We start from the raw sequence: 24,228 nt of genomic DNA, 5'->3' as shown, positions 1-24,228 counted from the left end.
CTGATTTGTTAAAGCTGAAGCTAGTGAATTAAACTGTTTCTGGTCACCCTGACCTTCAAGACTTTGGCACTATAGTAGCTGTCATTCTCTCACACCTAGTTTTTATTCGTAGACTGGAAGAGGAAAACAAGCTTTCCTGCTTTTTCAACTTCCAGTCAGTTTCTCAGCTTTGAACTAGTCATTAAACTGAACTCATTGAAGAAATTGAAATGAAGAAAATATTCTTTCTAGGCCTGCAGAAGGCGCTACTGACTGCTAAAAGCTGATTTAGCACTTCAACGCTGTTCCAGGGCTTCCATAAGTCCAATGATTTGACTTTCTTTAAAACTTCACCAGCAAACATGTACCACTTAAAAAAATAATATTCATGTTGTTTAAATGATTATTTACAGATTATAGTGAGTTTAGGCCCATAATCCTGACGGGCTTTATACAATAAGCACAATTGGCTTAGTCATTATTTGAAGGAAAGGCTACCATGGAAAACTAAAGTGCTGTGGAAAGTGATATCTAAGTTGGGAAGACTCTTCCCTCTGATTTAATACTTAACCTACATAGTTGCATGACTCCCCCAAGTAACATCTGGGAGGAGATTGGGGAAATAGTGAAGTTTTCCAGCCTTAACGTCTGCTTTACAGCAGTTAGGAGGCTCGAATAGGAAAAAGAGATGGTCCATCTATAAGCATCTGAGAAAGGGCAAGAAATAGGCTGAACTAGAGTACTGTGCTGGAATTCTGTAGTGTCATCTTTTGTACTAACTGTTCTCTACTTGGTTTATCCTCACATTAGTTATGTATCCGGTAGGCTTTTCAAGCTCTGATTACTGTGATTTGTGGTATGCAAAATCCTTGTTGCTTAGTGTAGCTGTAGGTGAACAGTGCTGATACAGTTACTGGCACTTTGATAATTTTGCATGGCATCACCTTTTAAATTCAAAGTAAAAAGGGCAACATCCAGGCATTTAAGTTTGGATTTTGTCTTACTTTATTTTAGGCCTTGATTTGCATCTTACAACTCTTTCTATATTTGGCACTTTTTTCAGCACTATTCCTCCATATAAGAGAGCCTGATTTATTCTGAGACAGCAAAGAGAGTTTCTGCAAAGCTGCTTCCTCCTTTGCAGACATAATGTGGCTCCCTTCCCAGACACCTGGAGCAACAGCTGTAATATGCCTGGTCCCCATTTGGTTTGGCAGTAGGTGCCCTGCTGCTATTATTAGGGCTCTTGCATAGATGGCAGCATAGCACTGGAATATAGAGATTTCTGTTTAGCTTTCAGGCTAATGGAATGTTGAAAGGACTGAACTATGTTTGAAGTAGTGTGACCGTGAAATGGGAAAACATGCTCCATGTGTTGATGATTTGGGTACCAGATGTGTTTGCTAACGAATACTGCCAGTGTAAGCATAAGGTCAAGTTTATTTCATAGATTCTCTACGGGTTTACATCCTTTATCTTCAGGATGGCATCGAGGAAACAAAGGTGTTGTATTCTTATGTTGTCATTCTGACTAATCTGAAAAGTGTAACAAACATTAGACGTACAGTATGGTGACTAAGTTCTTACTCTTTCCCTATCTCTCCCCTCCCCTTCCCCCCAAAGCATTATGGACTGTGTTTGCTCTATGGAACAAGGAAGTTCTATAGAAACATAAATTTAGATCATCTTGTGTGGTTTGGTTTGAGTTACTCTTGAGTATAGGTATTAAATATTGTCTTTTAGTGCCCCTTGTATGTCTTTTAGGGCTCCTCATGGCTGCTCTTGGAGATTATCTCCTTCCAGGTGCTAGACCTTCCTCTGGATATCTCTCCACCTGGATATCTCCCCATCTTCTCTCATCCTGCAGTTCCTCTTGCTCCAGGAGCTGCAGCTTCCTCTTCGTCACTTGGCACTCTAGCCAGGTCACTGGGGTCCTCCTCTTCCTGGATATCAAAACCTTCCAAGGAGAACTGTCCCAGGCAGTCTGCTCTCCACTGTCTGGTCTGCACTACTTCCTCAGTGGCTAGTAGGGGAACCTGGGACCGCCCTTTACTCTGGATTCCAGCTGAGGGGCCCTCTCAGCAGTCAAGGTCTTCCGTACCCCACACCTTGCTGCCTTTACCCTTTCCTGCCTTTCTGGTTCTCCCCCTTCCTTGGGTTTGCTAGTCCAAGCTCCCTTCTCCCAGGGAGTAACTGTAGGCAACCTATCTCTAGCCCCAAACACACCTCCCTTCCCCCAGGGAGTGACTGCAGACTACTTCACTACAGCACCCTTCTGCTCTCAGTTCCTGGGCTTTATACAGACCCCTCCTGTTTTTGCCCAGCTGAGTTTCATTTAATCGATCCCTGCTCCCTGACTCCTTCTCCAGATGCAGCCTGGGGAGTTAATTGGCTTTCCTGGCCCCTTCAAGCCTTGTGTGGGTTGCACGACCCATCACACTTATCGTGTATTTGTCCTGTAAATTTTAGGACATATTAAACTTTATTGCCCAGAGTAGGATTGCCAGGCATCTGGTTTTTGACTGGAACGCCTGGTCGAAAAGGGACCCTGTGCTGACTGGGCTGCTAAAAGTTCCGTCAGTGATGCAGTGGGGCGAAGGCAGGCTCCCTGCCTGCCCTGGCTCCATACGGCTTACAGATGCGGCTGGCATGTCCAGCTCTTAAGCACAGGAGCCAGGGGGCTCTTTTCACTGCCCCCACCAAAAGCACTGGCTCCGCAGCTCCCATTGGCTGGGAACCACAGCCAGTAGGAGCTGTGGGGGCAGAGCCCGGCAGCACATAGAGCCCCATGGCCCCTCTGCCTAGGAGCTGGACATGCTGGCTGCTTCTGGGAGCCACTTGAGGTAAGCTCCGCCTGGCTGTAGCCCACACCCCGAACCTCCCCTCCCACCGTGCCAAAACTCTGAGCCCCCTCCTGCACCCCAACCCCCTTCGTGAGCTTTGAGCCCCCTCCCACACCCAGGCTTCTCCCTAGAGCCTGCACCCCAGCCCTGAGCCCCCTCCTGCATCCAAACTCTCTCCCAGTCCTGGCACTGCCTCCTGCACCCCACACCCTCAGCTGGAGCCCGCACCCCAGCCCGCACCTCAACCCACTACCCCAGCCCTGAACCCCCTCCTGCACTCCCAACCCCTCAGCTCCAGCCTGGAGCCCCCTCTTGTACCCCAAATCCTTCATACCCAGCCCCACCCCAGAGCCTGCACCCTCAACCCCAGCCCAGTGAAAGTGAGTGAGGGTGGGGGAGAGCGAGTGACGGGGCATGGGGATGGAGTGAGTGGGGGGTGGGGCAAGGGTGTTCGGTTTTGTGCGTTTAGAATGTTGGCAACCCGAGCTCAGAACTGGAGCAAGTTGATTTTTGCTGATTTTTGCTTTCAACTTTATTGGTAACCTGCTAGATTGGAACACTGTCTGGCATTGCCATAAAACTTGTGGAAATTGCCCTGGCAGTTTTGGAATAATCCATGAAGTTAAGGAGTTCTGTATATTCATCCTCTCTGAATATTCATGGACAAGTGTGGTAAAAGTAGTATCACTTGTCCCATACATGTGCAAAGTGCATTTTTTTTCCAGAGGCTTGTAATTAAACAATTCACTCAGAAGTATTTCTCTTTACGATGAAAATCCCTAAGTAAAATTTCACTTTTGAATCTCCAGTTGTTCCAGTGATAGACCTGTTTAAAAAGAAAAAACCCTTTCAATAATTTTTGATGTGGAAAAAATAAGTTTTCCATCATGCTGAGATCAAAAGTTTTTGCTCAGACTTTCTAAATCATTCACCTCCAGAAAGAGACCGAAACTGGAAAATTTCTGCCTGCAGGGTGAATTGACTCATGTTCTGCGATGTCTGATTTCTGAATCTTGCTTCATGGGAATCCCAGGTAGTTGAGTAAAACAGGGCTGTGACCTCAAGTGGGACTCATTTCCATCAAGGCAGAACAACAAACTTTGCTGCAGGTATTATGATCCTGTGGTGGGACACATGGATACATTTTCACAGAAGTGGGATTGAGAACTTATTTGTTTTGTGTTTTCACTCCAGTTCTCCTGACGTTTATCTCCTAAAATATATGTTCTGGTTCAAGCCTAGGTTATTGGGCTTGATGCAGAAATTTCTGGGTGAAATTCTATTGACTGTGTTGCTAAGGAGACCAAGTGATAATATTAATAGAAAAATTGCTAAGTAAAACTGCATTCATCCCAACAATCTGAAATGTCACAAGTTAAAGAAGCACTTCACCATGAATAAACTAAGATGTTTTGTTTGCCTTAGAAGTTTAAAGATACAATATGAACAATTGAGCCTGATGCTGGAGGTTACCATTTTGCTGAAGTATGGCATTTACAACGTTGTCCCATAAACTCAATAGAAGTGATTGGGAGTCCATTTCTAATCTGCTTTATTAGCTACTGGTTTAACAATGAGGAAATTGAGTCATTAGTTTCTTTTTATTGTTAAACTATTGTTAAATCAGGTTGGATGTGTGTTCTTTCTAACATTGGTTCCCCTATTTGTCACCTCATTGATTCATTCTTTGGGGGTAGGAGGGCTAGGAGTGACAATTTTTAGGCCGCACAGTTCCCCTCTCAATTTAACTGTCTGACTTCCAAAATGTTCAGTTAACTGGAAAGAATAGGATGTCAGGACCTATTGAAGTGTGGTGAGTGAGCAAACAATCATCCATTACAAACTTTGCCCCAGGAAGGGAGCAGCTGCAAAATTATTAATATAACATTCCTAAACTGCTGTAGGAAAAGGTACTTTCTTCTCCGAATAGGAAATAGTTGAAGTTATTTGTGAAGCCTGTTTTCTGCTGCATTGAGCCCATTATTCTGCAGACTTGCTGAAAAGAATCACATTTTCTGTATTATCTAGCTGTTCAGCCATTCTTTTACAGCACTGTAAGTTGTAGTAAACTACATTTCTAAATGAAATAACTGACATTTAATCTTTCTTTTAAAATGTTATGTAAATTATAACTTAGGGTGGGGAAAGCAGTCTTTTTGTTTGGTTTGGACTACTAAGTATGATTTTTTGCTTATCAGTACTTAATGTGCTGATGAGGATGAGAGTGAATTCATGCTCTCCAGGATAACACTATAGTAACGATGGAGAACAAAAAAACTTATTTAAAGGGAGGTGGTATGATATAGCTAAAGCAATTAATAGCTGAGACACACTGCAGCTGACAGTTATTTGCATGTTGACAATTTGAGCGCTACAACTCAGAGGAAAACATGGTCTCTGACTTAGGAAATGTATGTGCTAAATCAAGGTTGTACAATGAACAGACTAGGCCATTTTTGCTTTGAAGCCTAGACCTCTTAACTCTTTTGGTAGATCCAATTTTTGTAAGGTCATATGTTTTTTATATAATTGAGAATAGCTGTCTACACACACATTCTCATTCTCTCACTTTCATTCTAGGGAGGTAAAAGGTTAATTGGTAAGTATTAGGCTTACTGTTAACCGACCTTAACCATTAACCCCGGCAGCCCTGCACTAGCCAGAGGGGGACTAGCTCTGGTGGCCAGGCCGGGCTGGCTGGTTGGAATGACCCCCGCAGTGAAGTGCCGGACGGGCCGGTGGGACCCCAGGCCCAGCCAACTGAAGCGACTCCAGCCCCAGCTGTGCTGGTGGGACCTTAGCCCTGGCTGCGCCAGCCCGGCTGGAGCGGCCCCGGCTGCGCCGTGCCGGCTGGAGCGGCCCCGGCTGCGCCGTGCCGGCTGGAGCGGCCCCGGCCCTGGCAGCACTGGCTGGCGGGACCCCAGCCCTGGCCGTGCCAGCGGATCCTCAGCCCGGCCAGAGTGACCCTGGCCCTGGCTGTGCTGGCCGGAGCGGCCCCGGCTGCAATGGGCTGGTGGGATCCCTGGCCCTGTCTGGGCCTGAGCAGCGGGACCCCCAGCCCTGGCTTCCCTGCACCAGGCCAGCTGGAGCAACCCCGGTTAACCTGTTAAACGATATAATTTTAATTGTTTAACTGGTTAACTTTTTAAATCAATATTTACATCCCTATTTCACTCTCACTCCTCCCCCCCCCCCCTTGAAGTAAGATGAGGACGTTTCCTGTTAGTTTTTTCTTTTCACTTTCACGTTAGTAGGGTATTTTGTATGTCTCAGAGTCTTAAAACGCGATTTCTGTTGCCCAGTTGATAAGCTCCTAGTTATGATCAGAGAGCTACAATAAAATATAAAAACTAGGTTATAGTCACCATAGTAGTAATGATCCCAAAAGCACTTTACTACTACACATATAATAGGCATCGTCTGTGGGGTGAAATATGGCAGCTGTTTAACAGTGTACAGTTACAGAATTCAACAAAAAGTAAACAATCATACATTTGATATTCATTTTTGATTGTGTTGATATATAATTAAAAAGCTATCAGGTGTCATATTTTACATACTTGTAAAGATGGCCATTATGATTGAGGAGGCACTCTGTCTTCTAAAACAGTACTGAATGAATGCCTGCAGCATGGGATTTGGTGATACTGCACTGCTGCAGGTGTGCCATCTCTTGAATGAGACCTAAAACTAAGGTCTTGAAATGTAATTATTAAAGAATACTGTGGTACATTTCACAACATTTAAAAAGTTTTGATCATGTATCCTGGCCAGATTTAACTGATTTTATTCTGTGTTCAACTGGATATAGTATTTTTATATTCATATGGAAATATTTCAGAATAAATGCTGTTCAGTTACAAATATTTTAAGAATTCTAGCAGTAAACCTAAATCTCATGTCCTAATAGCAGATTTCCATTTTGTAGGAAATCAAGCCCCAAAGCCATTATAACCATGGATACAGTGATTCTCTTGGACGGAAAAGCCACATTGATGATTACAGCACATGGGACATTGTCAAAGCTACACAGTAAGTGTATTTTTTTGCAGTTTTAAATTTGTCAATATCTCCATTAGTGGAATGATAGTAAAATGAAAATCTCTTTTGTTTTAGTTGCATAAACTTTGAATGAATAATTTATTTTTTGTATCCTCAGAAACAGCAATCCTGGGCTGGTGGATTATAGTACACGATTTGAAAAATGAATTTAAAAAAATTTATGCACACTGTATAAAAATATACAGAAGCATTTATGCAGAGTGTTGAGATTTAGATTATTGCTTGGTTGGATGATGGAGAAGAGATTAAATGCTTTCTGAAATTAGTTTTTCTTTCTGTTCATGGTGTTCCTTATGTTTTAAAATACAAATAAATTACTAGATGGGGTGGATCATACACAGTTACAAAATGCTTGTGATTTTAGGTGTTTAGACCATTAGAGCACAGGAAGGATTCCCCTGATCACCTTTAAATCTACAATTTCATCACTGCCATAAAACTGTAAATTGGTTGCCAAGTAGTACAGTAGCAATTAATCATTGACTGTACTAATGAATCACTGGGATAAGTATTTTTATATAGGTGCTAAATTACATAAAAAACAGATTATCTCAAATATGAAGCAGTTATTTTATATTAATACACAATGCAGAAAGTGGAGAGGGAGGCTGGTGGTTTCTCCTGCAGTTTGGATGCTTATATGATTTTCATAATTATAATATCAGAGTGCATGCAATACAATATAGAGTTGTGTTGTGAGTAGTATGAGAGAAAATATGACAATACACTGAGCCTTTTTGTTTGGCTTGCTAAACTGCTGTGGTTATTTTTGTTTATCTCCATGTGACAACAATGCAACATCTTTTCTGCAACACAGTGAAGATAACCTCACTTGTACTTTAGTTGACATGGTAAATGAATTGAAACGTTATTCTTTTACAGGTTTCAGAGTGGTAGCCGTGTTAGTCTGTATCAGCAAAAACAACTAGTGGTCCTTGTGGCACCTTAGAGACTAACAAATTTACATTTGCATGTGACTGAGACCTTGACTACTGGTTGCTTCGATATAACTTATGTTGCTCACACACCTGAGTGACATAAGTTATACCGACCTAAACGCCAGTTAGACAGCACTATGTCAGTGGGAGAGCTTCTCTGGCTAACATAGCTACTGCCTCTCACAGAGGCAGGAGTTATTAAGCTGACAGGAGAAAGTTCTCCCGTCAGCTTAGAGCATCTCCACCACACACTCTGTAGTGGCACAGCTGTGCTGCTGTAAGTGCTGGAGGGTGGATGTAGCCTGGGTAATTTCTTTAGTGAACTGTAGCCAGCCAATATTTAATTCTTTGTGAACACTGACTTTTTGGAGGTAGATGGGGAGGCTGAGTTTGCCTAATTTTCTTAATGTAAAGAGGGAAAGTTTTATATTTTCTGGGGAAAACAGTTTTTTAATAAGCTTTGGCTACTATTGGTCATTGTGCAGAATAAGATATGGTTGTGTCAGTAGGGCAGGGGGCTTCCCCCATGCCAGCTTACATGGGAGGCCAGGGAGAGGAGATCAGATCCTCAACAGAGGGATATGGTCCCTCAGATACATAAAGGGCAGAGAAAGAGGGGCTCAGACCCTTTATATTGGCAGGACTCCCCTGATCCCTGTGCATACCGGGAGGCAGGGAGAGGAGCTCAGATCCCTCCCAGAGGGACAGGGCATCAATCCCAATGCATGTGCTGGCGGGGAAGGAGAGGGGCTCCCGAGGAGAAAGGACCCCCAGATCCCATCTTCCACATGACAGGCTGAGAGACGGGCTCAGACAACCAGTGAGGCAAGGGCCCCCAGATCCTTGCACACATTGAAGGGGAGATTATGGGGCTGATGGGCACCCTGCTCCTTACTTTCATATCACCCCTGTTCCAGTAAACAAAGGAAATTTGCAATATGGGGGCTTTGGACAACCCTGAAAGTGTGTTTTGTTTTGATTTTTATAGTTTTTATAGTCCCCTCAAAACACAACTCTGGAATGTCATTTTAAATAACATGACTATAATTGTAATCAGAAATACCATGTTAGCATAATAAAACTTAAAGCATGCAGCCTCATATTTGTTTTATTTTAAAAGTAAACCTATAAAGCTGCGTAGGTGAAAAATATTTCTTATATTTAGGAGGGAGAAACATGAGCTATTTAAATAATTATTTCATGATTTGCATTGCCTTCAAAAAAAATCTCAGTAGACATACATATTCACAGTGGAGTTGAGCTATTTCCTGTTTGTTGAGAGTGTGGTAAATAACCATTATTAACATTAGTTAAAAATAAATATTAAGATTCAATGATATCAATGACAAGTGCTTCTGTGGCTCCTGCTTCTATGTGATTGCTTCCTTGAATGTCTTATTAGGGTTTTATAACTATACAGAGGTAATTTTTATAATACCCCAATTCTCACATCTTAAGGCCATTCAAGAAGAGGCTCTTACACACCTGTAAAAGATACAGAAATGGTGGAGTGTACTATACATCTCTGACACTAGCTGGATACATATTGCCATATCAGTAGTTGAGTCTGAAGGCATGAAAGAAATGTGAATAGTTACAAGAAACAGTGCAGGGAGAGAGAACAGTGGGGGTGGAAGATTACTGTTTAAAATGTGTGTGCACATGTAGAACTCGATATTTTTTTTCTTCTGCAGAGTGTTTTTAAAGTTAATTGTATGGCTTGTAAATTTGTTACTCTTTAAATTATTATAATAATAGCAACTTAACCCCTTTCTCAGAGACTTTTGTGCTTTCTTGCCTATTAAATATTTGAGGCTCAATTTTCCCTTTTATCTGAGCTCTTCTTAGCACTGTGGAGGGGAAAAGGGGCCATCAGGGAGCCGGTTATGATGTTATATGTGCCTGGTCCAGACATGTTACAATAGCTTAGGTTTTAGAGGGCCCTTAAGCCAATGGGAGTAGCAGGGGAGAGGTAAACTGTGTACCTAGCAGCCCCATCTCTGTGTTGTCATACACGCTTGAGAATCAAAAGATGGCTGGCTCAGGAGTCAGCTCTGCTACCTTTGTTGCCGAGAAGTTCCCCTCCACTTGGAGAATTTTCCACTAGATATTTAAAATCAGAATCCATCCTGTTTGCCCCAGTGCTGAGGGGTTGGAAGCACAAAAAAGGATCCAAGCTCTTTGTTTTATACAGAAGACTTGAGCAGTGATATATGATTGGACAACATTTGAAAACATGTTAAAAATATCAGAAACTGACCTAGATGGTGATAATTGACACCCATGATTAAAAATACCATCTCATTTTACTATAGAGTTGCTGTTGTAGTTTAAACCCCTTTAATATGGAAATGTAACTTTCCCATTCTGGGGCCTGGCTGACTTACAAGTTTCACAGTCATCAGTGATTTCACTGGATATTGTAAATGTACTGAAATTATTCGTTCCTTAACTGGCTTAACCATTAATATGCCTTATTACTGGACTAGTTAGTGTTTTTATAGTAGTGGAAGTCTCAAAATCTGTACTTCTGGACTCAATGCCCAAAGATACATTGTGCAGTTGCAAAACAGTAGGCAAATAAATGATGTTGCAGTGATTACATCTATCAGATCAGCCACTAGCTAGTATTAGGTTTGCTGGTGAAATCATCATCAACAACTTGTATTGCCTTCATCACAACAATGTCTCTTGGTGCTCTACTACTACTACTACTACTACTAATAATAATAAGAAGAATGTAATTTTCAGTGATTAACAATTATAAGGTATAATTAATTATATATAATTATATAATTATAAAGTATAATATTAACCTAGGATACGTTTACACTGCAAAAAACCCCATTGTGGTAGTGAGTCTTACAGCCTGACTCAACTGACTTGGGCTTGCAGGGCTCGTGCTACAATAAAAATAAAAAAATATATAAATCTCCCCACTGTATTTTCCACTGAATGTATCCAGTGAAGTGAGCTGTAGCTCACGAAAGCTTATGCTCAAATAAATTTGTTAGTCTCTACGGTGCCACAAGAACTCCTTTTCTTTTTAATAAAAATGGGAGCATTAGATGTTCTTGCTTGGGCAAGAGCGCAGGCTCTGGAACCCAGTAAAGGGGGTTGGTCTCCAGCTCTAGCGGTAATGTCTTCACTGCTATTTTTAGTTCTGTAGTACTAGCCTGAATTGCTTGAGCCCAGCTCTGAGACTCACTGCCATGTTTTGGTTGGTTGATGGGTTTTTTCCCAGTGTAGAAGTACCCTGAGATTTCTTTACTCTGTCCTGAAATGATGAGACATGCAGAGTATCTTTAGTTTCAGTAGGCCATGAATTTCACAGGTGAGACACCTATTGTGTATGGGAGTCAGGGTATTCCACTAATTTATATCTTGGACAAATCAAATAACCTAGTAATTCCGACATCTGATTAGTGTTGGCCACTGTTGAAGACAGGATACTAATTATGTGGACCATTGGAATAGTTTAGTATGGCAAAGTCCATTTTTCAGTGAAAGAATTTGCCACCTTCCAGCTCTCTTTTTATCGCTATCAGTAAAAATATTGGAAAGCATAATTCTATCTAAATTATACATTCTTCTTTCAGTTTTCTCAGAATATTCCCACTCATTGGTTGTGCCACTGGTGTTGCTTTGATGGTGGAACCTTTTCGTAGCAGTGCCAATTAGAGCCGTCTCACATCCTCTGTTCTTAGTGCTCCTGAATGCTCTGAGGGTATGACCATCTGTACCCCTGTGTTCACCCCTTTTACAAGATTATGATAAATTTCATACAAAGTATGTCTTGTGAGATATCGTGTGAAAACTCATAATTTACTAATCATTATTGTCCTGGTAAAATATGTGTGGCAATGTTGCATGTAAAGTTATAAGATTCCTTTGTATGGCATTGCTAGACTTGTTCCAAGTCTGGGGGGAGCAGCCACAAACCAATTCCCCAGAGACAAAAGGTTAGCCAATTCCTCAGTCAGGTGTCAGCAAAATTAAATGGATGTCACCTGATTAAATAGCTATTCTTTGGGAGGAAGAGGATGTGAGTAAAATTTACATCTTGAGAAAGAAGCAGCTGGGTTCCCATCCACACAGACTTTCCATCTCCTGAACCTCAGCTGGAGATGATTCTCAAAGAAGAGAAAGAGCTATAAAGAGAGGAGCGGAGACACGGCAATTGATTCCTCCTGTCTCTCTACCCATGGCATCCACAACACCTGAAGAATAAAGGAAATAGCTTTGGACTGGGGGAGGGATCCTGATTGGTGTCCCCCCCCCCCCACACTCTTCCCCAGTCCAAAACTATTTTCTTTAGTCTTCAGCCAGTAAGACTGCTAAAACATGTGCTGAGGGAGACATTTATTTTGAATTCACACTAGTTTAAGTTAGGCATTAGTTGCAATTTACTTCTATTTTCTTGTAACCAATTCTGACTTTTATGCTTCATTACTTGTAATAACTACAAAAGATATATTATAAGTGAATAAACTTGTATTATTTTATTTAGACCAGTATTTTTGGATTGAAGTATTTGGGAAGCTCCATTTGGGGTAACAGATTTATGCATATAATTTTCAATTAATAAAATGATGGACTTTATATGAGCTTCTATTGTCCAGGAGAGTGCTGAGCAATACAAGACACACTTCTGGGAGGAAGTCTGGGACTGGGGATTTGCTGGTGTTGCTCTGCAGTGTAAATAAAGAGTGGCCTGGCTGTAGCACTCTTGGAGTATAACTGGGAGTAATTGACATGCTGGAGGCTGTGTGTGAGCTAGCCAGCAGTGGTTGCTCTCACAGCAAAGCAGTGTAAAAGGCATCCTAGCCTGGAGAACTGAGAGGACACAGCTATTATCAGTCCTGATTTTACCCACGATAATGTCACAACGGATGAGGCTATAAAAGGGGGTCTGTGGTTTATAGATTTATAGATATTAAGGTCAGAGGGGACCATTCTGATCATCTAGTCAGACCACCTGCACAATGCAGGCCACAGAATCTCACCCACCCACTCTTACAAAAAACCTCCCCTATGTCTGAGCTATTGAAGTCCTCAAATCATGGTTTAAAGACTTCAAGGAGCAGAGAAGCCTCCCTCAAGTGACCTGTGCCCCATGCTACAGAGGAAGGCAAAAAACCTCCAGGGCTTCTTCCAATCTGCCCTGGAGGAAAATTCCTTCCTGACCCCAAATACGGCGATCAACTAAACCCTGAGCATATGGGCAAGATTCACCAGCCAGATGCTACAGAAAATTATTTTCTGGATAACTCAGATCCCACCCATCTAATATCCCATCTCAGGGGATTATTTACCCTGAATATTTAAAGATCAATTAATTACCAAAATCACATTATCCCATCATACCATCTCCTCCATAAACGTATCTAGTAGAATCTTAAAGCCAGATAGATCTTTTGCCCCCACTACTTCCCTTGGAAGGCTATTCCAAAACTTCACTCCTCTGATGGTTAGAAACCTTTGTCTAATTTCAAGTCTAAACTTCCTGGTGGCCAGTTTATACCCATTTGTTCTTTTGTCCACATTGGTACTGAGCTTAAATAATTCCTCTCCCTCTCCGGTATATATCCCTCTGATCTATTAATAGAGAGCAATCGTATCTTCCCCTCAGCCTTCTTTTAGTTAGGCTAAACAAGCCAAGCTCCTTGAGTCTCCTTTCATAAGACAAGTTTTCCATTCCTCGGATCATCCTAGTAGCCTTTCTCTGTACCTGTTCCAGTTTGAATTCATCCTTTTTAAACATGGGAGACCAGAACTGCACCAGGTGAGGTCTCACTAGTGCTTTGTATAAAGGTACTAGAACCTCCTTATCTCTACTGGAAATACCTCTCCTGATGCATCCCAAGACTGCATTAGCTTTTTTTTCACAGGCATATCACATTGGCAGCTCATAGTCATCTTACGATCAACCAATACTCCAAGGTCCTTCTCTTCTTCTGTTACTTCTAATTGATGCGTCCCCAGCTTATAACTAAAATTCTTGTTATTAATCCCTAAATGTATAACCTTACACTTCTCACTATTAAATTTCATCCTATTACTATTACTCCAGTTTACCAGGTCATCCAGATCCTCCTGTATGATATCCCGATCCTTCTTTGAATTGGCAATACCTCCCAGTTTTGTATCATCCGCAAACTTTATTAGCACACTCCCACTTTTTGTGCCGAGATCAGTAATAAAAAGATTGGTCCCAAAACTGATCCCTGAGGAACTCCACTAGTAACCTCCCTCTAGCCTGACAGTTCACCTTTCAGTAGGACCCGCTGTAGTCTCCCCTTTAACCAATTCCTTATCTACCTTTCGATGTTCATATTGATCCCCATCTTTTCCAATTTAACTAATAATTCCTCATGTGGCACGGTATCAAACGCCTTACTGAAATCTAGGTAAATTAGATACACTGCATTTCCTTTGTCTAAAAAATCTGTTACTTTTTCAAAAAAGGAGATTAGGTTGGTTTGGCACGATCTACTTTTTGTAAAACCATGTTGTATTTTGTCCCATTTACCATTGACTTCAATGTCCTTAACGAATTTCTCCTTCAAAATTTTTTCCAAGACGTTGCATACTACAGATGTCAAACTAACTGGCCTGTAGTTACCCGGATCACTTTTTTTTCCTTTTTTAAAAATAGGAACTATATTAGCAATTCTCCAGTCATTCGGTACTACTCCTGAGTGTACAGATTGATTAAAAATTCTTGCTAATGGGCTTGCAATTTCAGGTGCCAATTCCTTTAATATTCTTGGATGAAGATTATCTGGGCTCCCCGAGTTAGTCCCATTAAGCTGTTTCAGTTTCACTTCTGCCTCAGATATAGTAATATCTGCCTCCATATCCTCATTCCCATTTGTCATGCTACCATTATCCCCAAGATCCTCTTTAGCCTTATTAAAGTCTGAAGCAAAGTATTTGTTTAGATATTGGGCCATACATAGATTATCCTTAACCTCCACTCCATCCTCAGTGTTTAGCGGCCCCACTTCTTCTTTCTTACTGGTTACTGTAGTTCTTCCAACCTCCGCAGCCGGTGGATCAGGAACCATTCGGGGCCAGTGGCCAAGATCCTTACCTTGAACAGTGGCTTGTTATGCTTTTATCTTTTATTTTAGATTAGATTATAGTGTAAATAGTTATTTAGTTTTAGTATTGGGTTTTGTTTCTTAAAGTTTTCTAGTTAGTTGTTATGTGGAGCTTCAGTTCTGCTGTTGGGATCAAATGCTGGGTCTGAAAGTCAAGAGTCCTAGATTCAAAAAGTGTGAACTTTCTTTGGTTCCAAGCTCCAAGAACCCTGTGGTATCTAACAAAGATCTCAGATCTTTGCGCCTGAAATTGAAAAGCAGAGAGACTTCATTGGGATAGCCTCTGTAAGCGGAGCCATTTTGTAGGAGCAACCTCCCTCAAATCCAGGACCTTGGGTTCAGGGGAGACTCGGTGTGTAAGAATGATTCAAAAGATACGTGGGGAAATTGGTGGATCCAGTGTCTTTTAATCCCAGATCATTGGATCCTAAATTGAGAAAAGTATCCTGAACATGTAATGCAGCAGGCAGTTAATATGTGGTCCCACAGATCAGACTCAGTTCAAGCCTGCTCAGCAATCTCCCATAACAGTAGTAGTTCAAATCCACTGAAAAAATCCTTAGCCCTGTCTTACCTTGGATCTGGAGGGGACTGATAAAGACATGAGAGAGAGGAGATTCTTTGGATCTATGTACTACTATTTCCCCTCCAGAGAAGCGAAGGATAGAGGAGCTATTGTCTCTCACCACCTCTTCTGCCACCTAATACTCCCCTGCGCTCTTCCAGTATAATGGTACAACTTCTAATCTCTCCTTTACTATCGTGCTTGGATCAGAAATCAGATGTGCAGTCAGACTTGGAATCAGAGATTAACCCACTCAATTGCCACATTGTCGGTTTCTTAAGGGAAGATATATTGCTGAACAAATGTGGAAAAGATGCATGCTGTAGCAGATAATGTGAGATTGAATAGCAATGGACGGTTGGCTGGATTGGCACCCCCCATGAGTTGGATGGCCCTCTTGGCCCTCTCCCAGGCATTACCAAGAATGACAGTATACCCATTACAGAAGGAATTTTTCTCTTTTGAGAGCTTTGCGAAGATTTCATTCATTGGATCCAAAGCTCATGGATCTGTCTGCAATTCACAGGGAAAGAGAGCAATCCCCAACTATTGCATCAGACATGCTCTCAGAAGAGGATGAACCTGGGGTGGTCGAAGAACATAAAGAAACAGATTTGAACGGGAAGACCAGAAGCATCTGGATAAAAATATGGGAATCACGTCTTTGTTAGAGGATGCAGTATTTCATGAAATAGCTGACCACTACTCTGAAAATTCCCTCGGTAATAGTAGTGGAAATGTCTCTTGCCGCATCTTTGACGTCCTTGGTTCTCCATCCAAGAACAAAATTACACTTCCTGTTTTAAAGAGGCTGCACTGAAAGCCCTTATGGCTGGTCTGCCATTTATTGTATTCCATAAAGATAAGGTTGTCCTATGTCCCCATCCCAGGTTCCTACCTATAGTATTGACTAAGTTACTAATCTGTCAGTATTGCTCCCTCCCATAAGACTGCATGGACATGCAGGTGGAAATAGGTTGCATATTTTAAATGCAAAAAGGGCTTTAGTTTGTTATTTGAATGGGACTAATGCCCCATGCTATAGAGGAAGACGAAAAACCTCCAGGGCCTCTTCCAATCTGCCCTGGAGGAAAATTCCTTCCCGACCCCAAATATGGCGATCAGCTAAACCCTGAGCATATGGGCAAGATTCACCATCCAGATACTACAGAAAATTCTTTCCTGGATAACTCAGATCCCACCCATCTAATATCCCATCTCAGGGGATTAGGTCTATTTACCCTAAATATTTAAAGATCAATTACTTACCAAAATCACATTATCCCGTCATACCATCTCCTCCATAAACTTATCGAGTAGAATCTTAAAGCCAGATAGCTCTTTTGCCCCCACTGCTTCCCTTGGAAGGCTATTCCAAAACTTCACTCCTCTGATGGTTAGAAACCTTTGTCTAATTTCAAGTCTAAACTTCCTGGAGTCCTGTGGTACCTTATAGACTAACAGATGTATTGGAGCATAAGCTTTTGTGGGTGAATATCCACTTCGTAAGTTTAGAATGTGTGTTATGATTTTGTTTGATATGTAACCATTTGTTCCCATCTATTAAGCTAGTTTTTATTTTAATCTCTATTCTTTCTTAAATGAATTTTTTTGTTTTATAATTGAATTCAATTGCTGTGTGTAATACAGGAGTGGTGATCTGAGGTAAAACTGAAAAGGAGTACTTGTGGCACCTTGGAGAATAACACATTTATTTGAGCATAAGCTTTCGTGAGCTACAGCTCACTTCATCAGATGCATTCTGGAAAATACAGTGAAAATATGTTTCATGTTCTCTGTGTGTGTATATAAATCTCCCCACTGTATTTTCCACCGAATGCATCCGATGAAGTGAGCTGTAGCTCATGAAAGCTTGTGCTCAAATAAATTTGTTAGTCTCGAAGGTGCCACAAGTATTCCTTTTCTTTTTTGCGAATACAGACTAACACGGCTGCTACTCTGAAATAAGGTAAAACTGGTAAGCTATGTTCCTTTGGGACCAGAGGATCTGGAATTTCTGTGGGTATCCTGTGATCGGAGGCTGGATTCCACAGGGGGATACTTTGAAGGGACTCAGGGGCATATATTGTCAACCTGAAAGGCAACGAAAGGGCTGGTGTAGCCCAAAGAAGAGTGCTTGAGTATCTGACAGGCTGGTTGCATTGTGGCTCTAACACCCAGCTAACACAGGCAAGACTCCCTTGCACTGGAGACAGGTGATAACAAAAGACTCAGCACTGGGTGCCCTGAGAAGTGTCACCTTTAGGGCTTGCCTATGGAGAGATTTCAGAATCTTTCCCATCTGATCCTGTTGCTTCAGTCACACCCTCAGTAGCCTTAAGGCTACTAGGTCACATGGCTCTTACACCCAGGTGACATCTTTTGTCAGATTGAGACTGAGACCTTTTCTATCTTCTGATATCTGCTGGGAGAGCAATACAGCGGTGCATAGACAATCCAGGAAGTTTTTGGAAAGCGTAGGGGACAATTTCCTGGTGCAAGTGCTAGGGGAGCCAACTAGGGGGAGCGCTTTTCTTGACCTGCTGCTCACAAACCGGGTAGAATTAGTGGGGGAAGCAAAAGTGGATGGGAATCTGGGAGGCAGTGACCATGAGTTGGTTGAGTTCAGGATCCTGACGCAGGGAAGAAAGGTAAGCAGCAGGATACGGACCCTGGACTTCAGGAAAGCAGACTTTGACTCCCTCAGGGAACAGATGGCCAGGATCCCCTGGAGGACTAACATGAAAGGGAAGGGAGTCCAGGAGAGCTGGCTGTATTTCAAGGAATCCCTGTTGAGGTTACAGGGACAAACCATCCCGATGAGTCGAAAGAATAGTAAATATGGCAGGCGACCAGCTTGGCTTAATGGTGAAATCCTAGCGGATCTTAAACATAAAAAAGAAGCTTACAAGAAGTGGAAGGTTGGACATATGACCAGGGAAGAGTATAAAAATATTGCTCGGGCATGTAGGAAAGATATCAGGAGGGCCAAATCGCACCTGGAGCTGCAACTAGCAAGAGATGTCAAGAGTAACAAGAAGGGTTTCTTCAGGTATGTTGGCAACAAGAAGAAAGCCAAGGAAAGTGTGGGCCCCTTACTGAATGAGGGAGGCAAGCTAGTGACAGAGGATGTGGAAAAAGCTAATGTACTCAATGCTTTTTTTGCCTCTGTTTTCACTAACAAGGTCAGCTCCCAGACTGCTGTGCTGGGCAACACAAAATGGGGAAGAGATGGCCAGCCCTCTGTAGAGATAGAGGTGGTTAGGGACTATTTAGAAAAGCTGGACGTGCACAAGTCCATGGGGCCGGACGAATTGCATCCGAGAGTGCTGAAGGAATTGGCGGCTGTGATTGCAGAGCCCTTGGCCATTATCTTTGAAAACTCGTGGCGAACGGGGGAAGTCCCGGATGACTGGAAAAAGGCTAATGTAGTGCCCATCTTTAAAAAAGGGAAGAAGGAGGATCCTGGGAACTACAGGCCAGTCAGCCTCACCTCAGTCCCTGGAAAAATCATGGAGCAGGTCCTCAAAGAATCAATCCTGAAGCACTTAGAGGAGAGGAAAGTGATCAGGAACAGTCAGCATGGATTCACCAAGGGAAGGTCATGCCTGACTAATCTAATCGCCTTTTATGATGAGATTACTGGTTCTGTGGATGAAGGGAAAGCAGTGGATGTATTGTTTCTTGACTTTAGCAAAGCTTTTGACACGGTCTCCCACAGCATTCTTGTCAGCAAGTTAAGGAAGTATGGGCTGGATGAATGCACTATAAGGTGGGTAGAAAGCTGGCTAGATTGTCGGGCTCAACGGGTAGTGATCAATGGCTCCATGTCTAGTTGGCAGCCGGTGTCAAGTGGAGTGCCCCAGGGGTCGGTCCTGGGGCCCGTTTTGTTCAATATCTTCATAAATGATCTGGAGGATGGTGTGGATTGCACTCTCAGCAAATTTGCGGATGATACTAAACTGGGAGGAGTGGTAGATACGCTGGAGGGGAGGGATAGGATACAGAAGGACCTAGACAAATTGGAGGATTGGGCCAAAAGAAATCTAATGAGGTTCAATAAGGATAAGTGCAGGGTCCTGCACTTAGGATGGAAGAATCCAATGCACCGCTACAGACTAGGGACCGAATGGCTCGGCAGCAGTTCTGCGGAAAAGGACCTAGGGGTGACAGTGGACGAGAAGCTGGATATGAGTCAGCAGTGTGCCCTTGTTGCCAAGAAGGCCAATGGCATTTTGGGATGTATAAGTAGGGGCATAGCGAGCAGATCGAGGGACGTGATCGTTCCCCTCTATTCGACACTGGTGAGGCCTCATCTGGAGTACTGTGTCCAGTTTTGGGCCCCACACTACAGGAAGGATGTGGATAAATTGGAAAGAGTACAACGAAGGGCAACAAAAATGATTAGGGGTCTAGAGCACATGACTTATGAGGAGAGGCTGAGGGAGCTGGGATTGTTTAGTCTGCAGAAGAGAAGAATGAGGGGGGATTTGATAGCTGCTTTCAACTACCTGAAAGGGGGTTTCAAAGAGGATGGCTCTAGACTGTTCTCAATGGTAGCAGATGACAGAACGAGGAGTAATGGTCTCAAGTTGCAATGGGGGAGGTTTAGATTGGATATTAGGAAAAACTTTTTCACTAAGAGGGTGGTGAAACACTGGAATGCGTTACCTAGGGAGGTGGTAGAATCTCCTTCCTTAGAGGTTTTTTAAGGTCAGGCTTGACAAAGCCCTGGCTGGGATGATTTAACTGGGACTTGGTCCTGCTTTGAGCAGGGGGTTGGACTAGATGACCTTCTGGGGTCCCTTCCAACCCTGATATTCTATGATTCTATGATCTTGGATCCAAGCATTCACAGGACGAACCAGCAAATCATGATCCCTCAGTTGATACTCTTGTCCCTTCATTAGTGGTTAGAGCCAAACAATATTTGTTAGGAATGCCCTTCTCCCCCATATCTTCCACCCTGATATTAGCAGCTGGGGTGCACATTTGGGTCAGTTCCAGACTCTCAGCCTGTGAACCTCAGTAGCTCTATCAACTCACATAAATGTGCTGGAGCTAAGAGCTTTTTGTTTTGCTTGCAAATGGTTCCTACTGTTGTGGAGAAACCAAACTGTACAGATTTTAACGGAGAACGTCACAATAATGTATTACATAAACAGACAGGGAGGAACAAAATTCAGTCACTCTCTGTCAAGAAACCATTCTACTCTGGGAATGGTGCATCAGTAACTGCATAGCTCTCCTAGTGATATGTCTCCCAAAGGAATCGAACGCTCTGGCAGATGAACGAGGAGAAGTTGCTCCTTTCACTAATAGTCTCTGAAGGAGTCGTTGCTAACGCATATCTTCCAAAATGGGGATTTCAGAAAATAGATATCTTTGCATCCAAGGATAAGAAAAAATGCCCTCTTTTGCTCTCAAGGGGTCTGGGTTCTCTAGCACAGTGGTCTCCAAAGTGGGGTGCACATACCCCAGGGGGTGCGCAAGACGATCGATTGGGGGGCGCAGCAGGAGGAGTGCAGCTGGAGCAAAAGGGTGGCGCGGCAGAAGGAGCACCGCCGGAGGGGGAAAAAAGGGGGAGGGGGGGTGGCCCTGAGTCCTCCAGCCTGTGGAGGAGCAGGGGCAGCCGCGCAACCAGCGGCTAGAAAGAAGCGGCACTTTCCCCTTCAAAGCTGACCGAAGAGAAGTGGCGCTTTGAAGGGAAAAGCACTGCTTCTCTCTGGCTGCGTAGCTTCCCCTGCTCCTACTGAGTCCTCCGACCCGTGCTCTTAGGGCCGCATTCTGAAAGGGGCTTTAGAGCTGCAGGCCAAGGCCCACTTAGCCCAGGGCCCTGAAGCTCTTAGAATCCCTGCATTCCCGGTGGCCTTGCCGGGCGGGGGCGGGGGCAGCTCCCAGAATTGTGGCCATGGAGATGGTGCTGCGCTGCGGAGAGCCACCTGCACACCCCCTGCACCAAACAGGAGCTGCCCCAGGTAAGTGCTCTGAGCCTCCTCTTGCACCCCTACCCTGAGTGCCCTCCCATACCCTAACTTCCTCCCAGACCCTGCACCCCACCCTGAGCGCCTGCTGTATCACAAAGTGTCAAGCCAAGATTTTCAAATATAGTAAAGCATAGTCAATCACATTGCTTTCACTAAAAATATTGTTATTAATTTTTTAGTGAGAGCAAAAAGGTTTTTTGTACCGTTAATAAATAAAATTTTATTTTAAAAATACTGTTTATTTCATCTTTCTCATCGGTTTTTTTTTGTGTTTTACAATTTACACAATATATTAGTACAGTAGTACATGTATATAATTTATACATAAATAAATATACATATATTGGGGGTGAGTGCTCAAAAAATTTTTACTGATAAGGATGCGCGATCAAAAAAGTTTGGAGACCACTGCTCTAGCAGATGAGTTTCTAATCTCCGGGTCACATCCCACTGTCTGTTCTCCCCCGCTTCCTTTACTTTCCAGGATTCTAAGAAAAGTGCAGCAGGACAGTGCTTAGATGATTCTTGTACCCCCAGGATGGACACATCAGTTTTGGTATCCAGATCTACTGTAGCTTTCCAATCATTTTGTCCAATAACTCCCATTTCTATCAGACATAAACTCTCGTGACTCAGAATGGATATTCTGTCTCAGGAGTCAGCAACCTTTCAAAAGTGGTGTGCTAAGTCTTCATTTATTCACTTTTTAATTTAAGGTTTCGCGTGCCAGTAATACATTTTAACGGTTTTTAGAAGATCTCTATAAGTCTATATATTATATAACTAAACTATTGTTGTATGTAAATTAAACAAGGTTTTCAAAATGTTTAAGAAGCTTCATTTAAAATTAAATTAAAATGCTGATCTTACGCCGCGGCCCCGCTCAGCCCGCTGACAGCCTAGGGGTCTGTTCACCTAGGCTGGCAGCAGGCTGAGCAGGGCTTGCGGCTGGGACGCTGGCTGGCAAGGGGCCAGCAGCCAGAACCCTGGGCTGGCAGTGAGCTGAGTGGGGCCGGTGGCCGGGACCCCAGACCTGCAGTGGGCTGAGCGGCTCAGCCTACTGCCACTCAGCCCGCTGCTGGTCTGGGATCCCGGTCCTGCCCACATAGAGTGGGTACCTACCTTCTCTGTGGTTCTAGCCCATTCTCTTCCTTTCTCTCAGCACTGAGCTGAGGGTAGGAGTGCACAGAGCACAGGGCTGGGGGGTGAAGGAGCAGGCTGGGAGTTGGGGTGTAGGGTCTGGCCAGGAGCTAGAATGAGGGAGGGGGCTCAGGGTTGGGGCAGGAGGTTTGGGTGTGGAGTGCTTACCTGGGAAGCTCCCATTTGGTGCAAGGGGTGCAGGTGGGAATGTGGGGTGGGGTGCAGGAGCTTCTGTTCGGTGCTCAGGTTGGGGGTGGGAGTATAGAGGATGCAGGAGTCAGGGCATGGGGTGGGGAGGGTTGGGTATGTGTGGGGAGTGCAGGGGTCAGGGCATGGGGTGGGGGGGTTGGGTATGTATGGGGAGTGCAGGAGTCAGGGCATGGGGCTGAGGTATGTGTGGGGGGATGTAGGGGTCAGGGCAGAGGGCTGGGGTTGTGGGCTATGGTCCTGAGAGTGCTCCCAGCCAAGAGCGGCTCACAGCAGGGGGCTGGAGGGGATATGCCCTGTCCCCACCCCACCCCACCCCCATTTTCCTCGGCCCCATCCCCACCTCTTCTCCTCCTCCTTCCCAGAGCAGCGAACATGCTCCGGCTCCACTTCTCCCCCTCCCTCCCAAGGGCCATCAGCTGATCAGTGGCAGGGAGGGAGGGGAGGAGGGGCAGGAACCTAGCATGCTGGGGGAAGAGGCAGGGGAGGGGGGAACTTGCCTGCCTTGCAGCAGCAGCCAGCAGGACCAAGCTTCTTCACCCCGCTCCTGGGGCCGGAGGCAGAGAAGAGCAGACCAGGGCAGGCAGGATTTTTAATGGCATGCTGCTGCCTGCTGGGGTCCTAGCCGCCAGCACCCCTCAGCTCACTGCCGGCCTGGGTTTGGCAGCGGGCTGAGCCGGGCCAGTGGCTGGGACCCGGCGTGCCATTAAAAATTGGTTCATGTGCCATCTTTAGCACGCGTGCCATAGGTTTCTGACCCCTGCTGTATCTGGACCCACTGTGTCTTCACCTCACAACCTGGAAACTTCCAAGTTATACTTCTGAGGCAATTCTGCACCAAAAAATTAAAAATTCCTTGCACAATATTATAAAACTCTGCAAATTTTATTTTTCAAAATAACACTATATAATCATGCCAGGTTCAATTATTTTGGTAATTTATTTCAAAATACCTGTCAGCAAGTATGTCTGTAACAATACAGACACACAACAAAATTCCCCCAGGAATAGAGAGTTAAAGAAACCCCTATGACAACCCAGTTCCTGCTTCTCTGCTCCCTCTGCCCCAGAGCCCCGCCATGGGGCCCACCCCAGCCAAGATATTCACACCCCCTACCCCCGAAAGTCCAGACACACATCTCACCCCCCTCGGGCCCAGACACACATCCTCTGCCCCCCCAGCCCAAACACTCACACCCTCCAGAGCCCAGCTGCAGCCCAGACACTCCTAGACCCTACCCTCCTAGAGGCCAGGGATCCAGAGGGAGAAACAGCTTGATGCTGGGTCCCTGGGCTTGCAAGGAGTTTCTTGCATTCTGCCTCCTCCTTTCTTCAGGGCATGCTTGGAACTGAAGCTGCTGGGAACCCTCCGGTTCCTTCCCCCTGGCCTTCTATTTGGGA

General features: G+C 44.1%; 1 protein-coding gene across 5 annotated transcripts in view; it reads left to right on the top strand.

Moving 5' to 3' along the window:
• ZDHHC17 (zinc finger DHHC-type palmitoyltransferase 17) overlaps window positions 1-24,228 on the top strand; it is a 132,612-nt gene that overhangs the window by 22,729 nt on the left and 85,655 nt on the right. For 4 of the 5 annotated variants that reach the window (XR_006274484.1, XM_038386999.2, XM_043493002.1 and 1 more), the window contains exon 2: window positions 6,751-6,854. Coding sequence is in view for 4 of the 5 variants with exons in the window: in XM_038386999.2 (XP_038242927.2) it covers window positions 6,751-6,854 (104 nt within the window). In the remaining variant the exon portion in view is untranslated. Of the gene's footprint in view, window positions 1-1,358; window positions 1,401-6,750; window positions 6,855-24,228 lie in introns of those variants that run through there. The other variant, XM_043493007.1, reaches the window with a different exon arrangement.

The sequence above is a fragment of the Dermochelys coriacea genome, chromosome 1 (genome assembly GCF_009764565.3).
Source record: "Dermochelys coriacea isolate rDerCor1 chromosome 1, rDerCor1.pri.v4, whole genome shotgun sequence".
Classification (NCBI taxonomy): Eukaryota; Metazoa; Chordata; order Testudines; family Dermochelyidae; genus Dermochelys; species Dermochelys coriacea.
The sequence above is the reverse complement of the archived record's forward strand: the minus strand, read 5'-3'. Positions and strand labels throughout refer to the sequence as shown.